Genomic DNA, 11,132 nt, shown 5'->3' with positions numbered 1-11,132 from the left:
CACAAAGTATTCACACCCTGGCACAAAGTATTCACACCATGGCACAAAGTATTCACACCCTGGCACAAAGTATTTTAGTTTTTTATCAAATCTTCTGATTGTTAGTTTAATTCTCGTATTTTTCAGGTGATTCTGTATTTTTATAAACACGGAAACTTTAATTTCTTGATTTTCTCTGTAACTCTGATCAGTTTTCATCCAGTTTCTTATTTTTTTCTGGATTTTTCTTAACGTTTATTTTGGCCAAACGGCTCCAAACAGTTTAAAACTGATCAATAAAAATGTTTTTATTCAATAAGCCTCTTTGATCAGATCTGATCCTCCAAACTTTACGGTTTTTCTACTGGCAGTAAAATGTAAAAATAATCTTCAGACTCTGGATTAAAGTGAAAAATCGCTGAAAACATCTGAGTGATGAAATTCTCTGATCTGATTTATTTTTATTATATTCAGATTAGATGATCTAAAACGTCCTGCCCCTGTTTTTAATGAACAACATGTTTTTATATTCTGGTATTTAAAATAATGAGTGAAAGGTTTTCTGTAATTATTTATGATTTAACATTTGTTGAATGATGGATGTCGAAGATCTGAAATTCATTTAAAACTTTGAAACTCATAACCGGCTCAGATTTCCCCAAAACAAAGAAAAGTAACAAATTTTCATTTAAATTAGCTGTGGGAGTTGAAACCTCTCCACAGTTTTTACATCATTATTTAAATAGTTTTATTAATGACCATTCTGGAAACTTTACAGCAGCTGTGAATATTTTCAGGTTTTATTTTTGTCAGAATCTGGATTTTGTCCTTTTTAGTTAAAAATTTAAATCTGTTTAAGATGTTATTTTAGTCGAAGATGTTGAGACAGAAATATTTATGTTTCCATTTATGGTGATAAACAGAAACTGCAGCTGCAGCGAAACGTTTATGTTCAACTGCAGCAAATAAAACCAGAATCAGTTCAACTCAGTTATTCAGGTTCGGCTCTTTAAAACGTTTGTCTTCAGAAAATAAAGATCAAAATGTCTGAAACGTCCAGATTTAAACGTCAGGAGTTTTTAAAAGCATAAAACAAAAGTAAAACATTTAACCAGAAAAGTCAAATTATCCATAATTTAATATGTAAAAATTACATAATCCGGTGGATTAAAATATGAAGTTAAGTGTAAATCTTGTAAATGGAAATAATTCATGTAAGCAACAAAAATAACAAACATAAAAAGTTTCCAAATCCGTTTCTGTCAATAAAAACCTGAACAGAAACTGCAGCTGTGAGTTTCTGGTTAAAACTTTTTGTTTTTCCTTCAGTGGGAAGAAAATCCAGAAATGTTACTACAGCAGAGAAACGAACCTTTATAATGAAAAGTAAAAGTACGGCGTAGTAAACGTGCGTCCAAAACGTTACTTCAGTAACTAGTTACAACCAAACTCTGCATTTAATGCTGATTTTGTGAAAAGGTAAAAACATTTGGATGCATTTACTGCAGATAAAGTTTGATTTTTTTCCCATCTTATATTTTCCATCCAGACTTAAAAATGAGTCAAATAACATTTTATACGTTTCCAGCTGAGCAGGAGTCCTGCGGTGGACCAGCAGGGGGCAGTGCAGCTGATCCTCAGGAATAAACTGGGATTCTTCTGCAGCTTCCTGTTTCTGCTCCAAAACAAACAACATTTTCAGTCAGACAAAGATCTAAAGCATCTAGATTCAGCTCACCGACACAATCTGGTTTCATATGTTAGATATTTTAATAAAAACTGTTTCTGGATGCAAAACTCTGATCTGTTAATTTCAAAGACACGTTTAATGAGACGATTTTATCCTGAATTATGATTATAGGAAAACATTCACTGCAAAAGCACAAAATATTATCACGTTTTTTTATTTAGTTTCTAGTGAAAATATCTCAGTAAACTAGAAACCAGACAAAAAGAAACTTTTACCAAAACTTTCATGAATATTAAGAAATTATTGACTGTAAATAATTTCACATATCTTGCTGTTAATTTACCTGTAAGTTAGTTTTATCGTTTTCCAAGTTTACTGGGACATTTGCAGTAAAAGCAGAGAGAATATTTTGGAGCTTTAAGGTTTAGTTAATGATATTTTTGTTAAAATAATAAACGTGGATCTGAATGAAAAGAGTTTAAACTGATGTGTTTAAAACGGATCTGATCCTGAACTCTGAAAACTTTTCTGCTTCAGACATGAGAACGACGTTCAGCACTTCAAGGTGATGCGGGACAACAAGGGCCAGTACTTCCTGTGGTCCGAGAAGTTCACGTCCCTCAACAAGCTGGTGGAGTTTTATAAAACCACGTCCATCTCCAAAACCAGGCTGATCTGCCTCCAAGATGGCTGCCAGGAGGGCAGGAGCCCCCCGGGCCCCCAGGTAGACACACACCTGGACACTTTGACAGGCCGTTTCCCTCCATCGCCTCTTTTTATGCTCCGAATGAAGTTAAATAATTATATAAAGTTATTACTGGGAGAGAAACTTCCTGTTTTTATATATTCGTGTTAAAATTCTAGATGATTTTAATAAGTTTCTGCTAAAATCGCCGAGTTGAAATCGCAAACATTTTAGTGAATATTATTAATCAATAATCAGGAATAATTAATGTTTTAATTTATGGAAGAAAACAGCAACATATGATAAACACATAATATTCATTCAATAAATTAAAATATTTCCAAACTGTTGATTTATTTCATGAAGTCGGACGTTATTTAGATACAAAGACAGTTTTAAAGCCTTTATTTCTATTAATTATGATAAATATTAAAAATTACGATCATATTAAAACCATAATATTGAATCAAAGCAGTGAAATATGTAAGTGCAGAAACATGAGCTCAATAAAAGGGATTCAAATCGTCTTAATGGATGTTTAACCCAGAAGTCCTGCATGTTTTACTCTCTCCTGGTTTAAACCAGGTGATGGATCATCAGCAGAACCTGGACCTGCAGGACGCCGGGCCTCCAGGACCCAGTTGGGTTTAAACCAGCAACAGAAACAAAACGTCTAAATGTTACTTTAAATCCCAGATTGTTGCTTTTTTCAGATGAATAATTTTCTGTGAAACATTTTGAGTTTTTTGGATGCATGAAACGGTTCTGAGAAACGAGGAAGTCGTTTCTGATTCGCGCTTCCTGGAACCACGATGTCGTTTTTTAATCTCAGGATGATCTGATCCTTTTATTAGTCATTTGTTTATTTTAATTCAAATAATTGCATGTTTTATTTCAGCGCAGCGAAACTCAAAGAACATGCAATAAATACATTTTTAATAAATAGTTTTTATCACTTTTATTTACATATTTAGTCTCTTTTCTCTCTCAGCTTAAATTTAAATTTATTCTGTTTACTTTCTCAAACAAAAATAAAATGTTATAATTTATCATTTTAGCTCTTAAACTGCAAACTTATTTATTTTTTTGTGAATTTGTTGTTTTTTGTGCTGCAGATTAAAAAACAACCAGATTAAATGTGTTAATAGTCCGTTTCCCCGTCTTGGTGTGAAACGTTTCCCTGAATCTGCTGCAGGTTCTGATCCGTTTCTGCTGAAATCTGACTGATTGCTGTTAAGCGGATCGGATCAGAACCGCCATCATTTCATCTGCGCTTCTGGGATCATCGTCACCAGAACAGAAAAATACAGTTTCACTTTATTTGCAGCAGTAACTGTCGTCAGTTTCCTCGTCCAGATTGAGCCAAAAGCTTGAGAAAGTTTTTGATTTGTGAGCGTCTGAGTAGACGAGGCTGTTGTGTTTTTATCTGCGCTCTGCTTCCTTCCTGCAGGGGAAGAGAGGAAGTCTGCCTGAGCATCGAACCTCTGCTGCAGCCGTCGCCGCCGCGCCGCGCCGCTCCTCTGAACAGACGTCCAGCCAGCTGGTACCAAACTCAGCTGCTCATTCAGAACCACTTTGTTTATCACGGTGTTGACTGCAGCTCTGGGTTCGGCTGGGAGCGTTTATTTCAGCAGCGTCCAGAGTGACGGATCAGCTGGAGGTCAAAGGCAAAACGAAAAGAATCATGTCCAAACTTCAGATTCCGTTTTGAATTCACATCCTGTCTGAATCTGGTTAACAGTTTCATACCAAGTTCTTCAGTCAGACTCTGATCGAAACTAGAGCTGAAACGATTCAGCAGATCAATCAGATCAATCAGATCAATCAGATCAATCGTGATTAATCGTGATTAATCGATTGTTGAGAAAAGCCGTCAGTTAATCGTTAACTGGAGTTTACAGACTTTAAACCCGACACAGAGCCTTAGTTTATCCAAACTGCTCGGCATCATCTGTTCCTTTGTGTTCCTGTTTCAGGCCAAACGTCCCGGCTTCGAGGAGCGAGCGCACACCATCGGACACCCGGGGGGCCGCAGCAGCCCCATCAGCTCCGCCTGCCCACCGCGCCGCACCTCCGAGACCATGCCGCTGCCTTCGGTCAGCTCTGCTAGCTGTTAGCATGTCACACAGACCGCGCTTTTATTCAACGGTTTAAACAATGTGGCAGAGATGTGTGTGTGTGTGTGTGTGTGAGTCCTCAGGACGTCAAGTTAGTTTTTGTTTATTTTTACTGAGCTGATTTGATGCATAACTCGATGTTTGTTCCTGATCAAGTTGAAATTTGAATAAAGGATTTCCGGTTGAATAATTAATGCAGCGGTCCCCAAGCTATGGCCCGCGGGCCAGATCCGGCCCCCTGAACAATACCAGAGCATTCAGATTTTTTTTCATATATTGTAATTTCCGGTTTAACCACCAGGGGGCTCTTGAGCAGGAAGTGTGTCCTGTAAACTGGGTGTTTTGTTTTGCATGGCGCATTGCTGCCATCTGTTGGACTTTTAGGGAACTGCTGGACTTTTATGTTATTTAATTAGTGCGGTTGTTTGCTAGCAGTAGAGCAGATGAACACGTGTCTGTTATGAACGCCGCATCCCGGGTTTCCCTCAATGGAATATATACTAGTCAGTCCCAGTGACCGTTTCACTAACGGTTTTTGCCCATGTGCTTTCTGGGTAAAAATCAATCGAGAAACCGCAGGTGATAACCGTGTAACACCTTTTCTGTTACAAACCCCACCAGAGAAGGGAAACGTTATGTGGCCCTCAGGAAAAGCTCCCTGCTGTGAAGTTAGCCGGTGGTTCAGCAGCTGTTCGCTCGCTGCATAGTGATAAATGTCTGTCCCTCTTCCTGCAGAGAGCCGGCGGCGTCCAGGTGAGGGCGCTGTACGACTTCACGGCGGAGGAAGACGACGAGCTGGGCTTCTCTGCCGGCGACATCATCGAGGTCTTGGATCGCTCGGACCAGGCGTGGTGGAGAGGACGGCTGCGGGGCCAGAGCGGCTTGTTTCCGGCTAACCACACAGCTCCGATATGAGGAGCCGCAGCGCCACCTGCAGGCCAGGCTGCAGCGGCGCTGCGGCGGCTGCGTTTCTGAACGCTTCGCCGCCCGGCGTGGCTCCGTCAGGTTGAACTTTTCCTTCTGGCCTGCAGGACGTTTCTCAACAGGAAGTGCTGCAGAAGCCATGTTTCTTACCGTTTGTATTATAAGGCGGCTGCAGGTATTTATTGATTTATTGATTGATTGTTGGCCTGATCAGTCAGCTCCTTGGTTCATTTGATCATTAAATTCACTGAAGAGAAACTTTGTTATTCATCTCCTGATGTTTCCTTATGAACTTCTGTTTATCATTTATTATCTTCTGCCTCATTGAACTGCATAAATATAACAAAAACTGAATAAGGTAAAGCGGAACGGGTGGTTTTCAAAATAAAAGCTGCACAGGTTGAACAGTTTTGTTCTTGTGCTGCTTCATGTTTACATTTTACACGTTTCAGTAAATAAATACAGAAAAACATTTTGCTGCTTCATGACTTCATGTTTTCTTCATAAATAAAAGTTTTCCAGAGTTTTATTGAATTATTTCTAAATAAGAACGGCTCATTTCACCTGCAGTGGATTCATTTATAGATTCTCTATTAATAAAACATTTTTTCATTATTCCACTTCTGTGGTTTGTTTCTATGACTGTTATATATTTAATTTGAATTATAAAACAATTCAATTAAAAAAGAGAAACTAAATATTTTAACTCTTCAGTCACTGCAGACAGTGAAGCTGTGATCTCCAGTAGCAGTCAATTAATCTGTAGAGGCCTCTGACTGAAGACGGTTGCTAACGGCTCAATATCAATACGCTACAGTAAAATAAGTGACATCATCAGTTGTTAGCTAGCTCTGCTAATGGACCTTACCACAGGGGCTGCGTTTCATTGGCTAACGGCCATTTTACGTCACAGCGCAGCTACCACGTGCCTGACCGTCTCACAAACACAAGCTACAGTAGTAAACATGCTAATGTACATTGTGGACTAGCAGACAGGCAGAAAGTTTTTGCGTCAGGACTCGAATGGTTCTCCACCGTCAGTGGGAATCTGTACAGGCGATGTCAGGTATCCTGATCGTGTTTGTGGAACTAAAATTCACAGATTTCCAAAATCTGAAACGGAAAGCCTTGCTTGGATCAAAGCTTGAGCACGACCGCATTAGCAGCTCAACCGTCGTAGGATCAATAAGAACAAAGTGTTTGCTGGCGTAAGTATTATTGCTTTGCTTTCTTTGTGTTTAGTGAATGAAAAAAATAGTCAATAATAAAAACATCCATTATGAAAACCTTTTAGCCGAGTACAGCATAATGGCAGTACCGATACAACTTCTACATCCTGAAGCCTGTCAGTTACAGCCTTACGTTAGCTGAACAGATCAATATGCAATGTGTACCGTATCTGACATACATTTTACCTGAAACGGCTTTTTACTAAACTGTAATCGTGTTAGCCACGCTAATCGTGTTAGCCTCTGAATACCGTGTATCAGTCCTAGGCACATTCAAACCCTCTAAACCATGAATGTCCGACTCACCCAGCCTTCCAAGAACAACAGCCATCAGCTATCTTGTCCACAGCTATATTTATGCTGAGGGTGTGAGGATCTGCTGTTTTCCTCATCGATCGGTAGCATTTAGCTGCAACGCCACAATGTTGGAGGCATTGCGTGGCTCAAACATCTTGATGTCGTCCAAAAAAGACGACATGACCTTGTTGGTTCCCTTGTTGTGGCTGATATTTTTTGAAAATCCGGCAGAAATGCTAAACTAATCGACTCAGAAATATTCTGCAGAGTCAGTCGGAGTGAAAGACGCCATGTTTACATAGAAGCTAAGAACCGCGAGGCTTTGTTTGTGAGACATGCAGCCATGTGGGACTTTAGAGGGCGTTTCTGGGCGGAGCTTGTCCATCGTCCTCCTTTGCTTTTGCTGCTCTTCTTCAAATCTGATTGGTTAGAAAGAAAAGGAAGTGATGGTTTCAACTTCCTCCTTCTGTATCCACTTCTCAGCATCATGAAGCCTCCTGTCCGACTCCTGGGATTTGATGTCAAAGGTCAGGTTTTATTTTGAGATGCTAATCAGCTGCTGCCACCAAAATAAATAAAATAAAATTCTAAATAATAACAATAAAAATTTAGTAATTATCTGACAAAAGTAATTCTTTAACCAGAGAAAATACAAACAAAAGTATCAAAAAAGAACAAATCAGAACTAAAAGTATTTTCCTTCCTTCTGTTTTCATTTGTTTTTAAATTATAAATAAATTTCAGAATCAAGTTTTTAAATGCTGTGACAGACTGGCGACCTGTCCAGGTGACCCCTCCTGTCCAGGTGACCACACCTGTCCAGGTGACCCCTCCTGTCCAGGTGACCACACCTGTCCAGGTGACCCCNCCTGTCCAGGTGACCCCTCCTGTCCAGGTGACCAAGCCTGTCCAGGTGACCACACCTGTCCAGGTGACCCCTCCTGTCCAGGTGACCACACCTGTCCAGGTGAACCCGGCTGTCCAGGTGACCCCGCCTGTCCAGGTGACCCCACCTGTCCAGGTGACCCCACCTGTCCAGCTGTCCAGGTGACCCCTCCTGTCCAGGTGACCCCACCTGTCCAGCTGTCCAGGTGACCCCTCCTGTCCAGGTGACCCCGCCTGTCTAGGTGAACCCGGCTGTCCAGGTGACCCCGCCTGTCCAGCTGTCCAGGTGACCACACCTGTCCAGGTGACCCCTCCTGTCCAGGTGACCAAGCCTCTCGCCCAGAACGTTGGAGAGGAACCAACACCTCCTGACCCCACTGAGGGACCAGGTGTTAGAAAATGGACGGGTGGAAGGAAGTTTTTAAATGATTTCCTTCAGCTCAACCTCAGGTATCTTAAGACAGCAGCCGTCTGCTGAGGTCCAGACTGATCTGGATTTAAAGAATCCAGGAGAAATAAATCCTGATAAGTTTGTAAAAACTTAAAATCTGAACCGATTTGAAACAGATTATGGTCTGAAACTTTAATCTGTGGAAACAAAACAGACATTTAAAAAACGTTCTGATGTCATTCAATCCAACTCCAGTCTGGTCGGTGAGGCGTGTATCCTAATCGACCTCTGACCTCTGGTCCTCCAGACCTTATGTTTGATGCAGAAGAAGATGCTGCCAGTTCTCCGCTCTACTTACTCACCTGGGAGAAGATTCAGACCATCAACCTGGAGGTTCAGGTTTCATCCACATCCAGCCTGTAAGTCAACATGAATCTCTGAATCAGATTAAATACGTGCATTTAATCTGTCTTCTCTCCATCAGGTCAAACCTGGCGGCTCAAATACAAAACGTGACAACATGGAACCGAAATGTCTTCATGCAGGGAGACTGAAAAAATGCTAAAGTTGTTAAAATGCTCCTAATGGCTGAAAGTTTTCTGTAAAACAGACTTTTTACATGAAATGTTTTCTAGTGTAGAAACAGAAACATGTGGAGTCGTAGCCAAATGAGTCGAAGTGATTTAACTATATACTTTTAAAACAACTTGTGTTTTGTAACTGTAGTAAATCTGCTGCCTCTATATGTGGAAATAAAAAACCTTTAAATTCAGATGGTTTTAATCCTGTTTTTATGTAGTGAAATTTAAAATAAATCTTTTTACATTTTAACCCGACTATAGTGGTACAGTAACTGGGTTATGAGTCTCAACCCATTTAACCCAACCTCTGGTCAGCTGCCATGACCCGATGAACTGGGTCAAACCCTGAACCCAGTTGGGTTAAAACAACCCACGTTGGGTTACGGATTGGGTTATTTTTAACCCAGGAGTTTTTACTGTGTTCCTTCAGTGGTTTTTGGTGCAGCGCCCCCACAGGCCAGGAGGGGAACAGGTTGGTCTGACTCGGAACCACAGCAGCTGGAGGTGGAGCAGATGTTCTGGTTCCAGTAGAACCGGGTCCACTGGACCATCAGGAGTGTTTTTCTTTGATCGTTTCTGTGTTTGTCATCATGCAGCAGCACTTTATAAATGAAACTGACCGATATTTATTAATCTACTGACTTTATTCTGAAGGTTTTCCAGCCGGAAGCCTTCAGGACCGCGGGGCGCCTCGTGTCGGTCCCCTAGCCCCGCCCCCCGCTCCTACCTGCGCTCCCTCCTCACCTGTCGGCCCAGGTGAGCGCAGCCGTCGCAGAGGCCATGGCGGAGTCCCAGCTGCTGTGTCTGGACAACCAGCACGTCAACGAGAAGGTCCCGGAGTCCCGGCCGGAGTTCTACTACAGCGAGGAGCAGCGGGCCGCGCTGGAGCAGCTGCTGCGCCACGGGGACGGAGCCTTCAGGATGCGCCTGCAGGAGGACAACATCCGGGACTTCCTGTGCGCCAGGGAGGTCCGGGCCATCCGGGACGGCTTCCAGGAGTACGACCCGGACAGCGAGCCGGAGCCCGGCGAGCCGGACAAGCCCAAGGAGGCCACCAGCGCCGACTCCGGGGTCCACTCCACCTACTGGCCGCAGATGTCCGACACCGAGGTCCCGGCGCTGGACATCGGCTGGCCGGCCTGCAGCGGCGTGTACAAGGGGGTGACCCGGGTGTCCGTGTACACACACCCGCCCAAAGAGCCGGGGCCGCACATCAAGGAGGTGGTGAGGAGGCTGATCCAAGGCGCCCAGAAGGTAACCGACCGGAACCAGAGGCTCATCGATGCAACTAGTTACTAACTGGTTAGTTTATATCATCACCTTTGAACTAAAAACTATTTAATCCGTCATTAAAGGAAGATGTGATGCATAAAAACAAGTTTCAAAAAGACAGAAAATGATTTTCCAGCTTCCTGAACCCATCCAGAGTTTTAGGGTTTTTCACTCAGAACCGATTCAAATATTCAGTTTAAATGATGCGACAGATGAAATGTTAATGGATCAAATTCTGCACATTCATTACGTTAATTTAGCTTCTTAATTAAACAAATATCTAAGAATTATTCTTAATAAAATAGATTTTTGAGCTTTTTCTCACCATCTGAATCGATTTTTTCTGAACTTCTGCAAATAAGGAAATAAATGTTTTTACCTCATGTTTTAAAATTAAATATGTTTTTATATAATCTTCTAAAACGTTAAACTATTGGAGTTTTTATTATTAAGACTGGAATTTAATACTATTATGATAATGAAGTTCGTCACAGTAAAAGGATTTAATGACTTAAAACCTGAAACCATAGAAACCAGCAATAAAAACATAATTTTAACATAATAATAATAATGAGATTTAACCGTAAAACAACAAATATTCATTATAATGAATCTGATTCATTATAATGAGGCTAAAACGAACAGAACCGACTCCTCTGATTGGCTGGAGGAGGCCATGTGACTCTGTGACGTCACTGTGGTGATGATTCAGCTGCAGGTCAGACAGACGATCTGATTCATTTCTGGATCAAAAACAACAAACTGAACATAAAAGTTATTGTTTGTTAAAGGTAAAGAAAATATTTCTGTAAATATGCAGCAGCTAAACGTTTAGGAAATTATCTGTAATGTCAAATGTTTATAATCTAATTAGCTTAAAATAGTCAAACATCACATTATTATTATTATTCAGATTCTTTCATAGAAATCAGACGGAAACATTTTCCAGATGGATAAACTCATAACCGTTGGGAATATTCCTGGAAGTTCAGTCTGGAATATTCCTGATATTCCTGGAAGTTCAGTCTGGAATATTCCCGATATTCCTGGATGTTCTGGATTCAGTCTGGAATATTCCTGGA

At 41.2% G+C, this 11,132-nt stretch overlaps 2 protein-coding genes across 2 annotated transcripts in view; both read left to right on the top strand.

Moving 5' to 3' along the window:
- Positions 1-5,870, top strand: part of grap2a (GRB2 related adaptor protein 2a) — a 30,203-nt gene extending 24,333 nt beyond the window's left edge. Inside the window, exons 5-8 of the mRNA XM_008417129.2 lie at positions 2,207-2,393; positions 3,805-3,897; positions 4,331-4,450; positions 5,207-5,870. Coding sequence (XP_008415351.1) covers positions 2,207-2,393; positions 3,805-3,897; positions 4,331-4,450; positions 5,207-5,386 — 580 coding nt within the window. The 3' untranslated portion in view covers positions 5,387-5,870. The remainder of the gene's footprint in view (positions 1-2,206; positions 2,394-3,804; positions 3,898-4,330; positions 4,451-5,206) is intronic.
- Positions 5,871-9,463: 3,593 nt separating this feature from the next.
- The window catches only part of LOC103469446 (protein FAM83F-like), an 8,037-nt gene continuing 6,368 nt past the window's right edge, over positions 9,464-11,132 (top strand). The window contains exon 1 of the mRNA XM_017306149.1: positions 9,464-10,032. Coding sequence (XP_017161638.1) covers positions 9,559-10,032 — 474 coding nt within the window. The 5' untranslated portion in view covers positions 9,464-9,558. The remainder of the gene's footprint in view (positions 10,033-11,132) is intronic.

Source organism: Poecilia reticulata, linkage group LG8, assembly GCF_000633615.1.
Source record: "Poecilia reticulata strain Guanapo linkage group LG8, Guppy_female_1.0+MT, whole genome shotgun sequence".
NCBI classification, from domain to species: Eukaryota; Metazoa; Chordata; class Actinopteri; order Cyprinodontiformes; family Poeciliidae; genus Poecilia; species Poecilia reticulata.
This window is presented reverse-complemented; position numbering and strand designations above follow the sequence as displayed.